The following is a 23,804-nucleotide window of genomic DNA, read 5'->3' on the forward strand; positions in this document are numbered from 1 at the left end:
TTTCATTCATGTTGGGTCGGAGGGGTTCAGTTAACACTCGATTTTGGCCACAAGTTATACTACTACTGGCCTACCATAAAGACTAATGCAAAAAGTGGTTTAGGACCAATGGATCTTTGGGAGCCACTAATTATAACAATTCCCGTTTTGATAGTATCAAGGAACCAATTTATATTGTCCCCACTTGTTGAAATTGTGTGGCACCACCCTGGGCACTGACAATGTTGGAACTCACCATACCAATATTGCTTGTAATCACAAGATAAAAAGGAAGACAAATTGCCTACATACATATGTTTAGAAACACATTAAAAAGCTGGTGGGACAAATTAGAGTTCATGAACTATAGTCCTGAACAAGATACCCAATGATGATACAAGTCCAGATCCAAAGACCAACTAATATGTTCATTCAATTCAGTCCAACATGACTGGAATGCACAATATGAACCATGGATAAGGAGTATACAACGAATGTACATGATAGTTTATCTCAGTCATCAGTAATGCCCAAAGGTTCTCCTGGAGCTCCCAAGGAGGCGTCCACGTGAACATGACCATATAGACCAACCATTCTCTAATGCAGACGTGAAAAGCACTGCAAGTTTACAAGAAAAAACAACCAAACTTCAGCGACAGACTTGTAGAATCCCCTCTAGTTGAGGGAAACCACAAAATGCACCAAATGTTGGCACCACCGTAGGATGCCAAATATCGTTAGTCATTCATTCCTTTAAAAGGTAAAGCACAACTCCACGGCTGAAAGAACCACATAACCACAATATGTTCCTTTGTATAGTACAAGAAAACAGAGGATAATAAGTTACATCTGTCCGCTATACACAATTTAAGGAGCTAAAATAATAAAATAAAAAAGGGCCACTAGTAAATCTAATTCTGTTCATGTTTTTTCCCCTCTTTAGTATATCCATTTGTGGAAAAGCTAGGCCACCACCAATATAGTAGCCATCGCATCTCCCACAGAGTCACCTAGTTTTCCCAAACTACAATAATCCAACAATTTAAAGAAAAGGTTCTTAATTATGAACCTAAAATAAAAATAAAAAATTTACACACACAAATTGTAGTCATCGTGAGTGGAAAAACAGGTGCAACCTCTCTAAATCTCAGCTCAGATTTGTAAGTTGTAGGTAACAAAAGGTGCAGTTTGCGTAAATTTAGCCCCTGTATACTCAGCCACCCCCTGCTCTCATTCACTTAACACCTATTGTTAATCTCAGAACAGGAGGTCTGCGTTTACCCCCCCCCCCCCCCCTTTTCCATCTCCCAATTAGTAGAGATGTTATTTCTGTAGCAACAAGGAGACCTGTGCCCAGGACACGCACGCAGGAAATGAACCCAGATAAGAGACGCCACATCCAGACTTTATGGAAGGGGTGGGCCCAAGAGCTAACAGCTTAGAATAAAATAAACACTATTTCTGGAGACCGGTCTCATACTACCCAGCCCAACCAGAGCTGAAAGGAGGAGAAGATACCCAGACAAAAAGGACGCCACAATACAATGTCGTATAGAGTTTACATTTCTGTTTATACATTGAGTGTCAAATGGGCCCACACGCGGAGAAAAATGACTTGTAGGAAGGAAACTGGTCTCTGGGAAGGAAGAGCCAGATAAAAAAAAAAAATATGCAGGGTGACCCGCAACATACATGCTGCTCTCTGCGGAAAACAGGACAGTACTGAGGAACACAACGCAGATCCAAAAAAAAAAAAAAAAAAATCATAATCCATCATAATATCACTAAAGAGAATTTGCCCCTAAAAATCATAGAAAGCCCTAGAGTTGTCCTCTACAGTCAATATATTTCCAATATCATACCCAGGGAAGGCGGGTGACAGCAAATATGGCTTCCATAATAGCCAACGGTAGTAGATGTACTATGGAGACCATATTTGTGGTAATGCACTTGAGAGGACAACTTAAGGGGTTGTCTCAGTATAGGCATTGGTGGCATTTTGCTGGGATGCCACCAATGTTGGATTGGCAGAGGACACTTCGGTTACACTGGACATTGGTGGCCTGCTGCTAGAATGTGTGGCTCCCTTTTAGGAGCTCCATTTTGCAATTTTAAGTCGGACCTAAAAAGAGTTTGTGATCTTCAGATATGGAAACCATTCCATAGGTGATTACTTGTAAGAAAAATAAAATAAAAAATATTCACATTTTTGGCAATGTCCCCCTCCATGTTAAAAGAGCACAGCAGTAGAGTCTTCCGCAAAGACCATTTATATGACAACAATGTATTCAGCCATGGTATACATACCCCAGGATGGCTTGTTAGAGCTCACGACTTGTGAAAAGAAGAAGCAGAACACATGGTGAGAGACAGAGGACAGCTGCTACCAGAGCAGGGGGTGAGGAAAATGGCAGTGCTTTTATAATTGTAAGGGGCGAGAATGAAACCAGAGTGAGGGTTGGGGTTTGGCTTGGCACGGTGTAGCAGGGGAGTGAATACAGCTCCACTTTGGGCCTTAAACAAAGTTCACGCACAGAGGAATTGTGATGTCTGCTTACGAGCAAACTAGGAAAAGCTATAGCAGACGCATTAACCCTTGCCACACCAGAGCCCCTACCTACATCTGCTTCATCGCCCCCCCCTTCTCTCAAATCTGTGATAAGTCTGCCAGGCACTTCTAAGAAGCTTGGCCCACTCCAAAAACACATCCTATGTCTAGAGAACATTAGGTCAGTTATTTACAATCACAAAGACCTTCAAAAAAAAAACAGGGCGCTCCACCCATCCACCATGTGAGCTGGCACATTACCCAGTCAGTCTCATGGGCCCAAAGCATCCAGACCAGTGCGTTATACCGACGGAGTGGGATACAGAAAGAAAACACTCCTCTTTAGTTCCAGTAACCCATGCACCAGTTTATAAAACAGTTTCCCAATGTGACCATGTTCTGGTTTCTCCACATTTTGGATTATTTTCTCATGTTATGTCCTTTACTAGACATACGGGGCCTTTACATGGCAGCTGATGGACAAAATACCCTTTTTTTCCCCACTAGATTTCCACTAAAACTTGGGAGTGGACCTCTCGCACAACTTTCTGCTCTTATAAAACCCCCTGGGCCCAATGCAAAAATCTGTAATAGGGCCCCATCCACTATGTGCCTGAAAACTAGTGCAGTCTTAGGTGGCTTCTGGCCCCATCGTGGCCATCTCTGCACCCTCATATGTTTGCCTTCAGTTCTAAATTTTAAAAGGGGGCTGTCTAGGATTAGAAAAACCTGGCTGCATTCTTCCAGAAAGCACCACACCCGTCCATGGGTTATGTTGGGAATTGCAGTTGAGTGTTACGGAAATGAATGGGGATAAGATGCAATACCACATGCAACCTGTGGACAGGTGTGGCGCTGTTTGTGGAAGAAAGCTGATATTTTTTGTAATCCTGGACTTCCCCTTTAAGTTTAATATGCAATAGATATACATGTCTTTTGGTGTAAGCCTACAAGTTTTCGGGCTGGGACTAAGCAGTGACTTCTATACATACACTAGATAAGGTAATACTCATCTGAGAACAAGTAGATCCATCACTGTTGTTCACCCAGTTGCAAAAGTTTTATACCATGAAATCTATGACCAAACGTGGTGCAAACCTAAATAGGTCTCAAAATGGGTTTTGAGATCTAGTGGTTGCCGCACATCACAGGCATGGTTGGGCTGGCCCACCATAGTACCAGAGGATCCTCCGGTGGGCACAGGCTCTGATGTTACAATTGGCCCTAGAGATCCAGGAGGGAAACAAAAACATTTGGGTGCCTTTAGAGCCAATCATTTGCCACTAGGTTATATTGCTTTGATTCAAAGCTTATTAAACTTTATTGATAATATAGGAATTGGACCTCAAGAATAAATTTCTTCTGGTTGACCCCAGGAACCCCAGTCCAAAAGTTGTTGTGCATCCCCCAGCCAACCCCTGCACATCTATAATAAAGCATGCAACATATCCGCGTATGGGCTGGAACGTTGTCACATTGTCAAGTTCCTCATCACCGTGACATAAGTTACTTGACCTCCCCTGCTGATGTGGGACACATTTCAGTTAATTGAGACAGGTATGGGGTTTTAATTAGCTCCCAGACATGTGTTGTAATGGAGTCTTGTTTGGGGGTAGATTTGAGATGACTTGTAGGCCCTCCTCCTGTCCCTCGGGGCAAGGTAATTTGCAATGCAGGCAGGGAGAGGAATGCATCATTTCTGTCTGTAGAGGAATTTAATTTGCAACCAGACAATTCACCCTGATCACCTCCCAAAACAGAGCACACAATGCCAGCTCATTAACAGCACTCAGGGGTAGCTGAGGGGCATTCTGAATAATAAAGAAAGAGACAGACAAAAGCAGAGGGGTCCAATAATCCCACCAACAGCTCTATTGTCTCCTAACCACTGTAGATCATTGAAATCCTAAATGGACGAACATGCAGAAAATTTCTGTAGAGTCTGAAGAACAAACTTCTCTGGGCCTCGGATACTGGTCGTGACCAAAAGTCATGGCAATAACATAAATAACACGATCACACCATGTAACAACAACCCATTACCCATGTCAAATAAACTACCACCAACTTAGTCGGTGACAAAAAAAAAAAAAAAGAATATAAAAAAAATAAACACAACATGAGAACCTCAAAGGATCAGCTTCCCTTCATAACAAGATTTTTGCTTCCAATAAAGATGGGATCTGATTGGTTGATATGGCCAAACGGGCCAGTTCTTAAACTACTGTAATTTTTATACAAGGCCCAAGAAGCCTTCAGTCCTAAATAATCAAGGACACCTCAATCAATCAGCCAAACAAGCAAATGCTCGTTTGTCGGCTGATTGGATTGCCCTCGAATCATTATCTCGATATCATTTAGTCATGTCTAGACTACAGTAGACATTTGTAAAATACCCCCCCAAAAAATTTAAATAAAAAAAAAATTGTAAGGTGAAAACAAACTGCACGATAATGATTCAAAATCCCAAATTTTTACTTTGAAATGTTTTGACCAAATATTTTGTACAACTACTAATTCTCATATCAAGCCGCGTGCTCATCCACACGTTTCATAATAAAGGCAACCATTTTAATGCACCACATCAATTTAAAGTGCTTCAACCACAAGACAAGCCCTCATTTGTGCCCCCCCCTCTCCCTCGCCATGTTGGGGTACCAGATCCTTTGCACCAAGATAATTCACTATTCAGTCACAAAACAAACACAGGCCCAAACGTAGAGTAACAAAGCCTGGTCTGTGCAGGGAGAGGAACACCTCGTCCTGCGCTGCTGGGCTTAAAGTGGGCACACAGCCCCCAGTCAAACTCCAAGTAAAACAGCCTTATTCAGGCCCCAGTCTGGATTTTAAAGAGACTTCAAATTTTGGAACATTTAAGTGGTCCCATTGTCCGCATACAGTAAAGACAGTGCTAGCGTGAGCGGAAGACTTTCAGACAATTAATCCCATAAGAGTATTTGGCATCATGGCGGCATCACTAGCGCCAAGCACATTGGTTGGCAGCTGGATATATATAGGCATCTGTCCTAATAGAAATAACTGATGGGGGGGGGGGAATACATACACATACCCAGACATTATTTTAAGCAAAAATTTTAAAAAAGCACAGGCGCTGGTATTTTGCTATGGTCAGAATGACGTCGGACATGTTAAGCCAACCAAAAGAAAACTGCCCTGAATGGAAAAAAATAAATAAAAATCTGTACAGATAACGGCTATACACCATAACCGTTGCAGAATGACTAAATCATCCTTACACAATCTAAAAGTATAGGTATGATTCAATTAGTTGTAATTGGTTGGAATCACTTGATCATAAAATGGATGTTAAGGATCATTGTGCATCCATTTTGTTTGGAACGGATTAATCTGTTCTTCTTTTATGGACAAAGTTATCAACATCTACGATCGGAGAAAGTCATCCTATAGCCCCAAAAATAAAATATAAAAATAATTATTTTTTTTATCCCCCCCCCCCCCCATTAGAGGGATGGTTACATTTGGCAAAGAGTGGGCACACTTCACATGGTATAGACAGAGTCCCTCCCTCAAACATACACAAACCATAAAGTACTCCTGAATTAAACCAAATAATTGCACGCTGCCTGCACACAAGCCTATTAGTGGTTTCACAATCAGATTACACGTTTGATATGTGCCACGTTAATTCTATAGAATCGCACAACATTCTGTACCTTGTCTGCAAACAGTCCGCACAATAGACATGAGAGAACAAATATGCACACTAGGATACACTTTACAGCTGGATTTGTAACACAAGATTGCAGGCTACTATACAGTAAACAGTCCACTATAGCAGGCAAATAAAACCTAAATACCCATCAATTAAGAAAAGTGTAGATAACAGATAATATCATGGTCACTATAGGGTGTAGACACCATTGACACCTGGAAGAAGCCAACCAGCCTTGGAGGTCTTGTGTGCACTATTATAAACATGGAGGCTGTCAACTGCTTCTACTCATTTGGTACCAGTTATTCCACCTTGATCATCAAGCCTACCAATGCTCCAAGTTTAGATTCCTCTAAGGTGGCAGGGTAGTAAAAATTTTTTAAAAAATAAAATTATATATAAAGACAAAAATCGCACACAAAAGATGGAATGACCCAACAACGAGACACGGCTATACACCCATGTAGAATAGAACCATAAATGGATTGGTGTGCCTAAAAGAACATGGACACTGGTGGAATACAGATTGTGACAGGTGACTGCACTATTTAAAGAGCGCCCCCATCTGTCCCATAGTACTAATAGAAACCCTGCACCACAGGGCAGCGAAGAACACAACATTGGACTCATCTGTGTACAACCATGACAAACCGGGTCAATCAAAGGGTATAGCAAATCTGAGAACGGAGGTTTCTCCAGGCACAACAATTCAGTCCTTTTTACTAAAAGTGGTTCTTACAACAAACCCTCCATAATACCATGTCAATTATATTTATTGGAATAAAGACACATATAAAATATTGGGATGAGTCCTTACCGTGCGGGCACTGGGCGATAGGGCACCATTGGGCAAGTAATGGCCTCCAAGATCAGGGATCATCAGGAACGGGTAGCCTGCGTAGGGTGAGCTTTTAAAGAAAGCTGCATCTTGGTGCTGCCTCCTGAATGCTGGGGGGGGGGGGGGGGGGGGGGGTAAAAGATGATATGTGAGCAAAATACAAAAAATTACATACAGTCATGACTGGATGTACGCCTGGCCTACAATTTTGTTAGTCCTGTTTTACAATAAAACTGGACAATAAATCAAGACTTGGGTCACAAAAACGACCATTTTGAACACCAGTGTACACATCCATCCTAAATATTAAAATCTTACGTCAAATAAATTTTTGGAATTTCCTATAATAACTTACAGTAGGTAGGAACACAAGGGCGTCTAATTAAATCTATACTGGGCCTTCCCAAGGTAATGAAGTTATTGCAATAGATGATCACATTTGAGATATCAACTATGAAATTAAGCCATCTGAACCCCACAGTGGAGAAGCCAGTGAAGATATGAGGCAGTATCAGCAGGTATATAGTGTACTGTAAGGACACTGTACATAGAAATAATATAATATACCACATGCCTTTATAACGAAAGAAACCAGGACTATGAGGCATAAAGACGCTTGTGGTCAACATTTTCTCAAAATTGTAGTCCCACATAACTGTCCAAGCAGTACAGCTGTTGTATAGGTGACATCATTGGCCTATCACTTAAAACGTTAGGTCATTTAATGAGTTTCTTAAAATATTACAAAAAAAAATTAAAAAAAATATAGATTTTTTTTTGAAAGTTCAATAAATCTATAAATCGATGAAGACTAGTCTACAATGAACTAAATGAAAAAAAATTACTACTACAATACACATTCTACTAAAGTGATATTTCATAGACATGACAGTTCAGTGGTTGTCCCAGAAGCTTGGAATGACTTTACTGGCATCCATTATAATAGGTTTTCAAGTTATTAAGAACTAGAAAACTGACAAGTTCAATAATTAACCAATATTACCTCATGGCCTTCAAAAAAAAAAAAAAATATATGGAATCACACGTGCAATAGGCCCCCCTTCCCCAATACAAAATATGAGGCGACTCACCTTCAGACAGGTAATCCCGAGGTTTCTCAAAACTCTCTCGTGGAGGGGGGCGTCTCTCGACCTGGAAACGGATGAAGGGATAGTTTAGTTTTTCGCCAGGAATAGATGGACATCCTCTCCCATGTTTGTTTCAGGGAGGAAGATAAAGCGGAGTTTAGTGTAATGGGAGGGAGACATTTGTTCTGATGAGATAAGAGGTCACCAGGGCAGGGGCTCCTAGTACTGTTAGGGCCCCGTTGTGTACTGGGAACATGTCACAACAGAGAGTGGATTAGCAGAAGTCTCTTTACCACCACAGATTATTTGGAAAATGAGACTTATTGGGAATCGCTCGTACAATAATCTACACGTCTATGGCGACATTGGGAAGCAACGTAACAAAAATACCCAACTACGTGACTATATGTCTACAAGATGCCATACCTCCAGCCGATACGACCAACCGCAAGAGGACATGCCAATAATCACTAAGCCCATGGGTACCCTGTGGTTCCGTCTGCAGCATGTCGGGCGCGGGTTAAGGCTACCATGATACTAAAGTCGTACAGAAATATCATGTCTGATCGACGAGGCGCATGCGAAAGTGTGATTCTTACCTCGGAGTCTGAGTCGCTGCTGTGATTCTCCGATTCGTTAACCAGTGAAGACTTGACGTCGGCCAGGTCCCCCTCGGCCGATCCCTCCCCGGGACTTTTCTCCTCTTGCTCGCCCTCATCCTTAAACCGGATCAGCTCATCGTTCGCCCCTAACTCGTCCCCCCCACCGCTGTTTAATTGAGGCATGGCTGTTCTACCCCCTCCAAGTGGCACAGCAGACCCGCAAAAGCTGAAGAACACCAAGCCCGCTAGAGAACCAGCTAACTTTTCCCCTAATGCATGAGCCTCCTAAAAAACATAATGGGGGGAGGGGGTGCGCAGAGAAACTTTCTAGATATTAGTAACTAGGCCGGTGTACAATCACACCAGCCCCCCCTCTAAAAAGTGTACTACAGGGTCTCAGCCCCCCCACCCCAGTGCACAAGCAGCCTCTCCCCCCATTAGACAGCCTCCCTCCCCCCCACTACAATGCACAGCCAGCCTCCCCCCTCCTCCTCAGAGCAAACTTCCTGCAGCCTCCTAAGGAATGAGATGTTTTCTTTCCCTAACAGAATGTCTTTGTATGTTAGGAACTGCTCAGCATGGCAAACAAAAGGCTCACTCCTCAAAAAAAAAAAATTAAAAATAAAATAAAAAAAAAGTCAGCAATCCAGACCCCCCAAAACTAGGAACAAGCTGTGCCCCTAAAAAAAAAAAAAAAAAAAAAACTAAGACCCCCAACTCTGTGCTCTGCCGCCTCCCTCTACAATCCACAGGGACTGAAGTTTCTTGAAAGTTGCATAAGCAGGAAAAAAAAAAAAAAAAAAAAAAAAATACAAAAAAAAATCAAATCACAGCTCCAGGAGAAGAAGTGCAGAGATTTCCAGCTTCCTCCTGGCCAGCGCCAGTCTTCTTCTCAGGGTCTTCTGCGTCTTTGGCTTTTAGTAGACAGGAGGGAGGGGGACTTCTTAACCCCCCACCTTAGGCTTGTAGGATCTAGTGGAGATCCTGCTTCTTTCCCTGGGTAAACTATAATGAGGACCTGCAAGAGGCAAGAGCAGGAACCCCAGCCAGAACACAGGGGAGGAGTCTGCACATGTAAACTGACACTTATTTAAAAAGAACTGCTCAATGGACAATTGAGGGAATGGGGCCAAGATTAACCCTTCTGCCTCTTGAGTGGGAGGGCAAAAGGGGGGGGGGGTTGCAGTTTAACTCTATTGCTGCCAATTGCAAATGCTCCAGCACCAGCCTGGTTGGTATGTGCAAAGTTCCCAGCAATAGAGCGCAGAGCAGAGTCCAGGAGTAATCTGCATTCTATTACAAATGTTTATCTGGCCCTTAAAGGAATTTCATACGTCCCTGTTCTTTTGTATTCCTCGAAACTGTCAGATATAGCAATGATCTGAAATTTTTTGAAATTTTTGTTTGGTGATGCTTTGCCGATAGTTGCGAATATTGAACGTATTCAAATACCAGCCGTCAGGAATAAATCAGTGTTTTTGCCTGGCTACTTGGTAAAGTTTTTATGCAAATTAGTGCAGTATCACCCCCCCCCCCCTCCCTTCCCAATTCAAAAATTTGACGCAGCCAGTCGTCCTTAGAATACGCACACAAAAGTGTCGTTTAGGCCTCATGCACACGGCCATTGTTTTGGTCTGAGCTGCAGTTTTTACAGCTCGGATGCGGACCCATTCACTTCAATGGGGCCGCAAAAGATGCGGAAAGCATCCGTTGCTCCGTTCCGTGGGCCACAAAAAATATATAACCTGTCCTATTCTTGTCCGTGTTTTGCGGACAAGAATAGGCAGTTATATTAATGGCTGTCCGTGCCGTTCTGTGCAAATTGCGGAACGCACACGGACGCCATCCGTGATTTGCGGACCGCAAAACACACAACGGTCGTGTGCATGAGGCCTTATGCAGATTTTCATGCGCATTTCGCTGCATGTGTTGTCTTGCAAATTGGCCCCGCATCTCATCCTGCAAAATCTGCACCGCACGAACAGTTGACATGCTACGGATTTCAAATTCCGCACCAAAATTTCTACACCGTGTACATGAGACGTTGAAAATATCTACTAGCTGGTACCATATTAGGCTACATTCACACGATGGTATGAATGAGTCCGCATCCGTTCCGCAATTTTGCAGGCCCATTAATTTCAATTAGGGCTCACGCACACTACCGTATTTTCTTTCCGTGTCCGTTCCGTTTTTTTTGTGGACCGTATGTGGAACCATTTATTTGAATCGGTCTGCAAATAAAACGGAAGTTACTCGGTGTCCGTTCCATTTCCGTATGTCCATTCCACAAAAAGTCTGACTATGTCTGACTACGGACAAGGATAGGACTGTTAGGGGCCAGCTGTTCCGTTCCATAAAATACGGAATGCACACGAAGTGCACACATATGGCCGTGTGAATGAGCCGTGAGGCTGCAAAAGATGCAGACAGCATCCGTAGTTCCGTTCCGCGGCCCAGCAAAAAAAGAGCTGCAGACAAGAATAAGCATTTTCTATGGTAGCAGCGGCCACGTGCGGTCCGCAAATTGCAGAACGCACACGCGCCGGTATACGTGTTTTGCGGATCCGCAAAACACTACGGTTGTGTGACTGTGGATTTTCCACATGAAAATCCATACGGAAAGTACAAGTGTATTACACACGTGTGCATGTAGCCTCAAATATGGCAGACTGATCTGGCAGGTAGGAGAGGTACTTAAAAAACAAAGTGGGCTTGGGCAAACAGTCGGCCACTTTTGCTGTACATTTGATTTTCAGCTGACAACAGCCCAAAAAAATCCAACCTGACACATCACATTCTTGTGATCCACGAAAAATCAGATTGGCAGAAATTATCGGAATCGGTCATTTCTTCCCACATTTAACTGACATGTAGCTTAGGACTATGTTCACATTGCCATCAGGGTCCTGTTCTGCTGCGCCTGACAGTGCTGCAGGGTGCGCTGTTAGGCCTCTTGCACACGAACGTGTGCTGGCCGTGCCCGTGCTGCGGACTGCAAATTGCGGTCCGCAATGCACGGGCACCGACCGTAGGGGTGCCACATGCAGATCGCGACCCCTTTCACTTGAATTGGGTCCGCGATCCATCCGTCCCGCAAAAAGATATCTCAATTTCTATCTTTTTGCGGCACGCAACACCACAGAAGCACTCCGTAGTGCTTCCGTAGGATTCCGTTCCATTCTTCCGTTCTGCATCTCCGGATTTGCGGACCCATTTAAGTGAATGGGTCCGCATCCATGATGCGGAATGCACACGGCTGGTGCCCCTTGTATTGCGGACCTGTCATATGCGGGACGCAATACGGCCTCTTGCACGCGGCCGTGTGCAAGAGGCCGAATGCCTATTTTGCCTGTTAAAAAAAGAAAACACAGATCCATCATATCCCCCATGGATCCAGCACGCAGCACTATCCTTAGAATGAGAACAACTGAGGCCCTCGACACGGCTTCTGTTCTACGGACATCAGTCACAATTTGTAGGGCACCATGTGTTTTTTTCCTAAGAGTTCATTCAACTTGCATATAAAAATACAGATGTGCAATACTGATTTTTTTTTCTCAATTTGTTGCATTTTTTATACCGCATTGTGTGTTTTTTTTGTCTGTTTTCCATCTATATTTGTTCCGTTTTCTTTTTAAGGATTAAAGGGATTGCTTGATTTTTTTCTAAAGAAAGGGAAACTATCAGAATAACTAAAAAATGTACTTACCGCCGGAGCCCCCTTCAGTCCTGCTCCAGAGCTCCTCACCTCCCTGCAGCTGTACCATGATGTGATCTTTTGGCGGTAGCATGTTGTGCCCGTATATCGCACATGAACGCTGCAGCCAATCACAGGTCCCAGCAGTATACAGCACGAGAGAGGGGAGACTGGAGCACCAGCGCTGGAACAGAACATTTTTTTGCTATTCCGATATCTTTCCTTCCTTTTGAAAAAAAAAATCTGAGAACGTCTTTAGGCCCTGTTCACACAAAGTCTTTGGCAGGCAGATTTTGGGGCAGATCTAATGCCAAAATATTCCTAAGGCCTCATGCACACGACCGTTCCGTTTTTTTGCGGTCCACAAACCGCGGATCCACAAAAAACGGAAGCCACCGGTGTGCCTTCCGCAATTTGGGTAACAGGCTGCCCATAGTAGAAAGGCCTATTCTTGTCTGCAAAACGGACCAGAATAGGACATGTTCTATTTTTTTGAAGGGCCACGGAATGGAGCAGCGTATGCGGACAGCCCACGGAGCGCTGTCCGCATGTTTTGCGGCCCCATTGAAGTGAATGGGTCCGCATCCGAGCCGCAAAAATGGCGGCTCGGATGTGGACCCAAACAACGGCCGTGTGCATGAGGCCTAAAAGACAGATGATAAAAAAAAAAAAGCATCCACAAGTGAACTGGGCAAACCCATTGACGTCTATGGGCTAAAAACAGTACCCATACGGATCTGTTGTAACATGCTGAATATTGAAAGAATGCCAAGCACGTAAAACACGGTGCGCATAAAACATATTTGTATAAAATCATTTAACTGTATTGCCAATGGTTTTTCAATAAAAAAAAAAAATACTGTATGAATACGGATCCATAATATGCAAGTGTAAATGAGCCCTAAGGATGCATCTGCCTAAGTCTACACGACGACATTTGTCGCGCAACAATTTTTATAATGGCAGTCTATGGTGTCGCACTGCAACATGCAACATGTTGCGACTGCGACGCAACAGTCGCAGAAAATCCATTCGAGATGGATTTTTCTGCGACTGTTGCGTCGCAGTCGCAGCATGTTGCATGTTGCAGTGCGACACCATAGACTGCCATTATAAAAATTGTTGCGTGACACTGGTGCAACAAAATGTTGCGCTACAAATGTTGCAGTGTAGTTGTGCCCTATTTGTCGCGCGACAAATGTCGTTGTGTAGACCTAGCCTTAGAGACTATGGGAGGGTGACTGAATCATGCAGGTTTGCATGCAGAAAAATAGTGCAAAACCATACCCACCCAAATGTCGACTGTTTCTTGGTCAGTAAAATTGATGGGATTTTCATCAATGTCATGTTCTGTTAACAATGCATTGTAAATCTGTAGTAATTTTAGTAATAAATCTCCTGCACTGAGCGGCTGGCCACATTGTCCGTGATGCAGCTGACTAACCTCTATGGACTGTGGCCAGGGTTTTAAAGGCCTTTCACACCTAAGCATGTAATGGGACAAGGTAGGTGATAAATGTATGATCCCTGGCGCCCCACACCTGGAACCCCACCAGTAGCTAGTACGGGGGTCCAGAGTCCCCGGTTACTACTTACTACATGGCTGCAGGGAGGAAGAGGTTGATTGGGTGGCAGTCAAGCTGTTTCCATCAGCCCTATAGACTTAGGCCTCATGGACACGAACGTATTTTCTTTCCGTGTCCGTGCCGTTTTTTTGGCGGACCGTATACGGAACCATTCATTTCAATAGGTCCGCAAAAAAAAAAACTGAAGTTGCTCCATGTGCATTCCGTTTCCATATGTCCGTATTTCCGTTCCGCAAAAAAATAGAACATGTCCTATTATTGTCTGCATTACGGACAAGGATAGGACTGTTCTATTAGGGGCCAGCTGTTCCGTTCCGCAAAATCAGAATGCACACGGACGTCATCCGTATTTTTTGCGGAGCCGTTTTTTGTGGACCGCAAAATACATATGGTCGTGTGCATGAGGCCTTAGAATGGAGAAGCAGTGGTTATGCTCGACCACAAGTATACCCCAAGGCAGCAATTGTGATAAAATAATAAAAGAATGTATACTCACTTACTTCACCTTCACTGCAACCATGGCACATCTTCCCGGTACAGTGCTGCAGCCAATTACTGGCCAGAGGACCACTGAGGTCAGTGATTGGCTGCAGCGGGCGCATGGAGTATACAGACACATCATCACTGCGTCCAAACAAAGAAACCCTGGCGCAGAGGATCGCAGTGGCAGCACTGGAAGCGGCCGGGGATTGTGGAGTTGCAAATACAATTTTTTTATATTCAATCACATATTAAGCTTTCTTTTTGTTTTCTTTTTTTTATAAGTCGTACAACCCCTTTAAGAACTGGTAAAGCTGGGCATACGCATAAAATAAATAAATAAATGGCCTATTTTGACCATTTTGGACAATTCACGACCAAAATCTGATCTGACAAATTAGATTTTTTTTTTTTTTACCCGTTGTTGGCATAGGATCAATCGCCACTTTACGCCAGCCCAATGTGTTGGTTTTTGGTTTGGGCTTTTAAGCACCTCCCCCAATTTAGTTAGTTATGTTGATGGTCGGATCGTTCTGGCAAATACTTATCTTATGTGTATGGCTGCATGAAGGGCCTATTCGACATAGAGATTATCATGTAAACCTTTCCTCTGGATAGGTAATTAATATCAGAACAGTTGGGGTCCGACACCCATTACCCCCACCGATCAGCCGTTTCAGGCTGCCACCGTGCCGGAGACTGTACAATGTATAGAGCTGGAAGCAGACAGCGCCGTACACTGTGTGGGTCCCCCACAGATCTGATATTAAGGATAGGTCATCAATATCTGTAGTTCGGAGATAATTGTTCAGGAAGGATGAAATATTTTGACCAGTTTTATCTACAGGTGGCCTTCCGATTTTTGGGTTTGTGGCATCTCTTTCCTCCGTGGTGTGCTCTAGTTTCATTTTATACTTGGTTCAGAACTACAAACTTGCCCATCTCATGAGACTCCTGAGGTAATTCTTTTAATAGACAATTGTATTAGTGATATCGTACATGCTGTTCAGGGTCGGACTGCTCAAAGACCCTATAGGGAAATTTCCAGATGTGTCCATGCCTAGGGGGCTGCCCAAGCTCTCCTTATAGCTGCCGGTTGCATACATAGCGATCTGATGCTCTCAGCATTAATTAAAGGGGTTCTCCGGGCTTTTAATATTGATGACTTAACCTCAGGATAGGTCATCAATATCAGATCGTCGGGAGTCCGACACCCGGCCCCCCCGCCGATCAGCTTTATGAGGAGATGGCATGCGCAGTGTGCGAGTTCCGTCTCCCTTCTCTCTTCCTGCTCTGCTGCTACTTTACCATTGTGCACGCGCCGTCTCTTCATACAGCTGATCAGCGAGGGTGCTGGGTGTCGGACCCCCGCTGATCGGATATTGATGGCCTATCCTGAGGATAGATCATCAATATTAAAAGCCTGGAGAACCCCTTTAATGCTAGGAGCATCTGTTCTTTTGCTGGCAGAAGAAAGTGCCCTCTTGCATTCAAACGTACTGCCGTCCTCAGGGTGGTGATAGAGTTGAATGTTGCGGCGGGGGTGGCAGTATTTTGTGCTGCACAGGGGTATTTGGTTCTGCTGGGGCAGTATTTTGGGCTGCACTACAGTATTACTGGCTCCTCCTACTTGTGTTGCCCCACCTTCTGTCTATTTGGACCCTCCTACATCATTGGGCCACTTTTAGATTTTTTATTTCCAGGGCCACTTTAAGTTCCCAGTCTGCCCCTGATGCTGCTTGTGTTGATTGCTGCCAAAATTGAGACTTATTGAACCATGAGTGGCAGCTTTACCCACTGGGTTGTCATTTCCCAGGTACCAGAATTATAGAGTCTGATAGGTCAGTATTAAGCTCCATGCGAATCATCACTTTTACAACACCGTGCAAAGTTCTATTCACCATATAAAAGAGTGATAGAGTCATAAATCCACAAGGTCGTATGACCGCTTTATATCATCCAGCACTGTAAACTACATGGTTGTTATACAATCTTACCAACCTACGCTGCGATCCCAACCTGCAGGACGTGTTAAGTTCTGCCCCCGTCTCACCTGGGAATGGCCCAAAAACTGTACCCCTGTATATTGCACCAGGGCTGTTGGAAGATATACACATTCCACCTGAATTTTAAGGGTCATGCTCTTTTGCATGAGAAATGGGAAAGAAATTCTGAGTAAGTGCAGTGACCCACTGGTTAACTGCTCAAGGGTTAATGTTATGCTTCACTACTAAAGCTGTAAAAATGTTTACTGTAATGATGATCTATGCACTATGTAATCTAAAAAGGCTGCTATGTATGGGTGAGGAAACAGTTAATTAGCAGTGCTTAATAATTGTTGCCTGGTGGTCTGGTCCCATTTCCACTAGTTACGCTGGGTTCAGACCTTAGCGTACCTGAACGTACGCTCTGTATGCGCAATTGTACGGGCGTTTGCAATTGCGCATACAGAGACAAGCGAACGCCCATTGTCGCGCGTTCCCGCTGAAGTCTATGTACGGGAACGCGCGACAAGACGCCCCAAAGAAGCTCATGTACTTCTTGGGGCGTCGGGCATTTTACAGCGCGATCGTACGCGCTGTAAAACGCTCAGGTAAGAACCATTCCCATAGGGAATCATTGGTTCTTGCCTGTTGAGCGTTTTACAGCGCGTAGGAACGCGCTGTGAAACTCTCAGGTCTGAACCCAGCCTTAGAGAGTCTGCTGGTAAACGTGCAATAAATTATTGCAGTAGACTTAAGGGTCCATTCACACGTCCGTATGCGTTTTGCGGACCGCACATCGCCGGCACTCTCATAGAAAATGCCTTTTCTTGTCTGCAATTGCGGACAAGAATAGGACATGTTCTTTTTTTTGCGGAACGGAAGTGCGGATCCGGAAGCGCGGTGGGACCCGCACCTATCAGACAATGGGGGCATATCCTAGCGATATGCCCCCATTGTCTGAGATTGGAATACCCCTTTAAAGGGAGACTTTAATATATGCTCCAATTAACAGCCAGAAAATGTCTACTGTACATATGTTGCTGAGAAAGTGTCTACTAGGTGACACCACCGGACCCTGCGTTACTCATACCCCCAGAAGGGTTTGTGGTGCATATTTATAGATAAGACGGTGGCTGAGACCAAGCAATGGATAATGGTGAAGTGGTAACATGGTAACATCTGTTGTAATGACTGCTGACTCTTCATCACAACTGAGAGATGTCAAAGAGCAGAGACACAGGAGAGATTACCAGACTGTGGCAAATACTGTATGCATTGGGACTAATGACAAGTATAAGAGATAGGGCTCATTCACACGAATGTAAGGGCTCCCGGCCTGTGTTGCAGACCGCAAACAGCGGTGCGAAGCACAGACCCGAAAGCCCACGGAAGCTCTTCCGAGTGTTTTCGTGGGCTTCTGATCCATGCCTCCGCTCCGCAAAAGATAGGACCTATCTTTTGCCGTATCTTGCAGATGGTGGACCTAGTCAGGTCAATGGCTCCGCATCTGCAGCACAGAGGGCACACGGCCAGTGTGCACTCCTCATCACGGATGCAGACCCATTCACTTGAACGGGTCCGCAAACCCGGAGATGCGGTGCGGAAGCACGGATCGGAACCCCACGGAAGCACACCGTAGTGCTTCCGTGGTGTTTCTGGCCGTGCCTCCGCAGCGCAAAAAAGTAGTGCGTGCACTACATTTTTGCGGTGTGGACGGTCGGATGCGGATCGCGGACCCCAGCACAGGCCCGGCCAGCACACGGTCATGTGCATGAGCCCTAACTCAGTGACTATACAAAATTCTTAATTCAAATTTTTCAGATCAAGGTTTTAAAAATGAGGAATATTTTTCACAGGACAACCCCTTTTGCAGTTTATTTTTCTATGACTTTTATTTAAGACTGTATATAATAACCAAGTAAGACATTTATGAAACCTGGTGTTCCAGTATTTCAGCATTTAAATATCGGAAGTGATATTGGACGCAACACCTTCCAGAAGATTTTGTGGTGTAACCTCTACTTCGTTTTCTGTTTTGGAGCACAACAGTGGGTAAGGTTTTGGTGTAGATCATGTTTAAAGGGCTATTCCCATGTCAGACATTGATGGCATATAGCTAGGAGTTTTCTGTGACCCAGTGAGTCCCACAAACCCACCGGCCACTCGGGAACCTGGTCATATGATATTTTTCTTCTAAAAATCCTGTTTTTGCCAACATCACATTCTTTAGGCTACTTTCACACTAGCGTTCATGGGTCCGTTCGTGAGCTCCGTTTGAAGGGGCTCACGAGCGGACCCAAACGCCTCCGTCCAGCCCTGATGCAGTCTGAATGGATGCGGATCCGCTCAGACTGCGTCAGTCTGGCGGCGTTCAGCCTCTGCTCCGCTCGCCTCCGCACGGACAGGCGGACAGCTGAACGCTGCTTGCAGCGTTCAGCTGTCCACCTGGCCGTGCGGAGGCGAGCGGATCCGTTCAGACTTACAATGTAAGTCAATGGGAACGGATCCGCTTGAAGATGACACCATATGGCTCAATCTTCAAGCGGATCCGTACCCCATTGACTTTACATTGAAAGTCTGAACGGATCCGCTCAGGCTACTTGCGCACTTGCGAAATTTTTCTAAGTTATTAATGCAGACGGATCCGTACTGAACGGAGCCTCCGTCTGCATTAATATGATCGGATCCGTTCAGAACGGATCCGATCAAGCGCAAGTGTGAAAGTAGCCTTACCTGGTTTCTGGCCTTGGGTACTGACAAAAATGTCATCTCTGCAGCCTAGAATGGGGGAGGCGCTGTGTACCCTGCCAAAAATATTCTTCTTGCTGAAGCATGGGCTCAGATGTTTGCACATACTCCAGGGCAAACCACCCACAATGGAAGTGACATCCCGTCCATAGCCCAGGATGGCAACCTGGTAAAGGACATGGCGTCAATGGAGGCTGGATTTTCAGAAGAAGAGTGTCACATTACCGTGTTCTGGAGAGGCCGATCCACGCAACTTCAGGGTGGTAAGTATATTTCATAATTGCTTCTACAGGTGATTATGTGTAATTAAAGGAAACCTGTCACCAGGATTTTGCGCATAGAGCTGGGGACATGGGCTGCTAGATGGCCACTAGCACATCTGCAGTACCCAGGTCCCATAGCTCTCTGCGCTTTTATTGTGTTAAAAACCAGTTTTGAGTGATATGCAAATGACCTGATATGAGTCCTGTATCCGGAGATGAGTCCAGCGGAAAGGAGCCCAGCACCGCCCCGCGTCCTCCGAATCTCCTCCTTGCCGGCTGACGTCACAGAGCTGGAGCGCTGAAATCTCGCGATGCGTGAGCTAGCACATGCGTAGTTCGTTCACTGTGATGATGCCAGTACAGGGAATGAACATGATGCCGACACTGCGCATGCGTGGGTTTGCAGGACCTGCTGGGCCCCAGAAAACCCATTTACAGTAAGTGTTTTTTTAATCTCTATGACATTTTGCTTTTACTGATTTTTGGTGTCTACATATCTATTTGACAAAATCATTGCAGGACGGTCAGGCTTCACTGCAGCAGTCTGTTTTTACTGCTATGGTGAGATCATCACGGTTCTTCCATAATAATACAACCCCAATTTCAAAAAAGTTGGGGGCTGTGTAAACTGTAAATAAATGTAAATAAAAAATGCTATGCTCTGCAAATCTCATAGATCCAGAAGATCATAGAACACATATTACCATTTCATAAAAAAAAATAAAAAATTTGAGCTTGATGGCAGTGATGAATCTAAAAAAAAGTCAGGGCCATGTCTACTATTGTGTAGGATCCCCTCTTCTTTTAACAAGAACGTGGGAAGTAAGGAAACCAATTGCTGGAGTTTTTGAGAGAGGAATGTCCTCTCATTTTTATCTAATGTAGGATTCTAGCTGCTAAACAGTCCTGAGTATCCTTTGCCTGATTTTTTGTTTCATGGTGCGCTAAATGTTTTCTGTTGGTGGAAGGTCTAGATGGAGGTGGCCAGTTCAGAACCCAAACTCTTCATCTGTGAAGCCATGCTGTTGTGATGGATGTAGTATGTAGTTTAGCATTGCCTTCCTGAAATGTGCAAGGCCTGTATTGATAATGCCTTTCCAGATGTATAAGCTGCCCATGCCATAGGCATTAATGCAACCCCACACTATCAGAGATGGAGGGTTTTGAACTGTGAGCTGATAACAAGCTGGACGGTCCCTCTCTTCTTCAGTCCGCAGAACATGGCGTCTGTGGTTTGCAAAAAGAATTTCAGATTTTGATTTATCTGACCACAGAACAGTTTCCATTTCACATCAGTTCATTTTAAATGAGCTTTGACCTAGAGAAGATGTCATTGTTTCTGGCTTGTGTTTATATTTGGCTTCTTCTTTGCATGATTAAGCTTTAACTTGCATTTATGGATTGGACAAGGAATTGTGTTCACAGACAATGATTTCTGGAAGCGTTCCTGAGCCCATGCAGTACAGAATCATGCCTGTTTTAATGCAGTGCCTCTGAGGGCACATGGATTTTTCCAAATTCTCTGAATATTTTGATGATGTTATGTACTGTAGATGCTTGGATATTCAACGTCTTCACAATTTTTAGATGCAGTTTTTCAAAGATTGGTGAACCTCCGCCCATCTTTGCTTCTGAGGGACTCTGCACTCTCACATGATCTCTTTATATCCAGTCATTGCCTCATGCACACAACTGTATGATCGGATGCGGACCTATTCATTTCAGTGGGGTGGCAAAAGATGCAGACAGCACACAGTGTGCTTTCCACATCCATGGGTCTGTTCTGTGGCCCGGAAATAAGGTAGAACATATAGAACATGTCCTATTCTTGTCCGTTTTGCAGCATGCACCCGGCCGGGCTTTGTGTTTTGTGGAACATAAAACAGATACGGTCATGTGTATGAGGCCTTAGTTGCAAATTGCATCTCCAGCTGTTTTTTATTAGTACCACTTACTTTTTGTTGCCCGTCCCAACTTTTTGAGATGCGTTGCTGCCAACACATTAGTTAATTTGTTTCATGAAATGATAAAATGTCTCACTTTCAACATCTGATGTGTTCTATGATCTATTGTGAATAAAATATGGGTCTATGAGATTTGCGATATGGTATAAACCCCTGATGTAACTCTTCTTAACTCACTCTTGCCTTTCCTCTCCCTGCTCTACTTTATTTTCTATCTCCTCCTCTCATTTTCACCCATTATTCTACCTCCCTAAAGCCGATCTCTATGGGAGGGGTCTCCCAGATCTGTCAGCGTCTTAGCCAAAGCTGGAAGGAAAGTGACAGAAAACAATGTTTCTTTCTTGGAAATCCCTGGAAAGGAGAATAAAATAAAAAAACCCACAAGAGCGCTCTGAGTGCAGACAATTAATCATTGGTTTACCAGCCCCCCTCAGTCCTTTCTCTGTTCATTGTGATGTGTCCACACATCTGTGCAGTCCTTTATGGGTTAAAATAATTGGGAGAGTGAGTAGAACCCCTGGGTAAGTTATTCACAGTTACAACACCGCTCACCAAAAGTTTATATACAAAGAGAGGACACTTTTTTTTTCTGTAAAAAGGAAACCAGGCCGCCTATTGCATTAGAAAACTGTGGGGCAAAAGTCATCACCCATTGCATTTTCTGCCAGCTGGAAAATTTCAACATGGTCAATTCTCTTTTCTTCATAGACTGGTAGGGGTTTACTGGTGACCATAAGTATCAGGCCATGTTCACATTGTCTTTCGGGGTTCCCTTTGGAGACCTAGTCAGCATTTCCCGCAAGAATATCTTAGCGTGCGGCACTATTACTTGCTTATGTACGAAAGAACCTGGATGGAACCTCAACAGATCCCATAATAACTCAATGGACTCTATTGAGCACCATCATACAATGGTTGGCATTTCCCCCAACGATATGTCAGTGTGCGGCACTGTAGTTTTCTTACTTACTAGAAAACCTGGATGGAACCGCGATGGATCCCATTATAACTCTATAGCTGCGATGGCTAACCTCCAGCTGTGATAAAACTACAACTCCCAAGAGGTACACTTGCTTGGCTGTTCTCAGAACTCCATAGAAATGAAGGGAGGTTAGCCATCACTGCTCTATGGAGTCCATTGTGCACCATCATACAACAGATCCTTCTCACTGATGTGGCTTCCATATGTCATACATTTTAGATTGCGCTTTTGGCCAATAGGTATTCCTACCACTGACATGCATGTTCAGCTTAGCTGTGCATGTATTCACAATACTGGGAGGAGGAATTCAACTGCCTCTGGCGGTAGATTATCTCCTTTTAGAACAAAGGATTGGGCATGTTGAAATCAATCTGCCGTTGGGGGATCATAGGGACACCATCATAGACACTGTCAGGCTCGCCTAACATTTATCTAATGTGTAACCAATTTTATTTGTTGGCAGAGCTCACTAGTTTCCCTAAACCAAACTCATGCTTCTGTGTACCGTGTGACAAATATTTAAGGCTTTTAGGGATTTCTGTGTCATTGATCATCTGGACATTTCTGTTGGTGTTTGGGTCACTCCCTGCATTCCTCATCTCCAGTGGGTGTGCTTGAAGCAGCAGAAGTAGAGAGATCCCAAAGTAAGGCTAGAAACAGAAAAAAAGAAAGAAACCAGTATATGGTAGACACCAACAGCACCCAACGTCCATTGGATCTCCATTACCATTTTTAAATACCACTGCATGTACCAGCATTGTCTCCTGCCTTTTTGTGTCAAGCCCTGTGAGTGATCTGAGAAGACTTGCTGCACGTGAATCTATCTGACAGATTGCCTTGTTGTGGCTTTGGGCAGGATCCCACCTCCTCACAGGTTCTGCCCATTAGTTTATTAGTGATGCTATTTATTCCTGCCTCTCACTATAGCCCTTGCGGTTTATAGTTTCTCCTGGAGATCTCTGCTGGTGTTTGGTGGATCTCCTGCTTCCAGTTTGTCTTCAGTTAAGTTCTCTTTTCTTCCCTTCTGTTGTTTGTTTTGGCTAGGCCTTAGGTAGACGCTGGTTCCTTCATCTTGTGCAAGGAACCGGTAGATTTTTTGTCTGCTCCCTAGCTGAGGGTGAGTGTCAGTAGCAGCAGGGCTTAGGTTGGTGTGCATGAACACTTCTACCATCGAGACTTGTTCATGTTGGTAGCAGTCAGGGAAAGGCTCAGGATATGTCAGGGGGTGACCTTTCCCTGTTTCCTAGCTGTGGGGCTTAGCCTGCTGTTTTGTTTAATTTTGTTGTGTTCAGTTTGCTTCCCTTCCCTCACCTACCGTGACATTTTGCTGGAGTCTGTGACGAAGAC

At 44.3% G+C, this 23,804-nt stretch overlaps 1 protein-coding gene across 3 annotated transcripts in view; it reads right to left on the reverse strand.

Moving 5' to 3' along the window:
* Positions 1-9,189, reverse strand: part of TCF7L1 (transcription factor 7 like 1) — a 41,189-nt gene extending 32,000 nt beyond the window's left edge. Inside the window, exons 1-3 of one of the 3 annotated variants that reach the window (XM_044283067.1) lie at positions 8,747-9,187; positions 8,151-8,211; positions 7,039-7,169 (exon numbers count right to left, since the gene is read on the reverse strand). In XM_044283067.1, the coding sequence (XP_044139002.1) occupies positions 7,039-7,169; positions 8,151-8,211; positions 8,747-8,932 (378 nt within the window). In that variant the 5' untranslated portion in view covers positions 8,933-9,187. Of the gene's footprint in view, positions 1-7,038; positions 7,170-8,150; positions 8,212-8,746 lie in introns of all 3 variants that reach the window. The other 2 variants (XM_044283068.1, XM_044283066.1) reach the window with 2 other exon arrangements.
* Positions 9,190-23,804: the final 14,615 nt, after the last annotated feature.

The sequence above is a fragment of the Bufo gargarizans genome, chromosome 2, assembly GCF_014858855.1.
Source record: "Bufo gargarizans isolate SCDJY-AF-19 chromosome 2, ASM1485885v1, whole genome shotgun sequence".
NCBI classification, from domain to species: domain Eukaryota; kingdom Metazoa; phylum Chordata; class Amphibia; order Anura; family Bufonidae; genus Bufo; species Bufo gargarizans.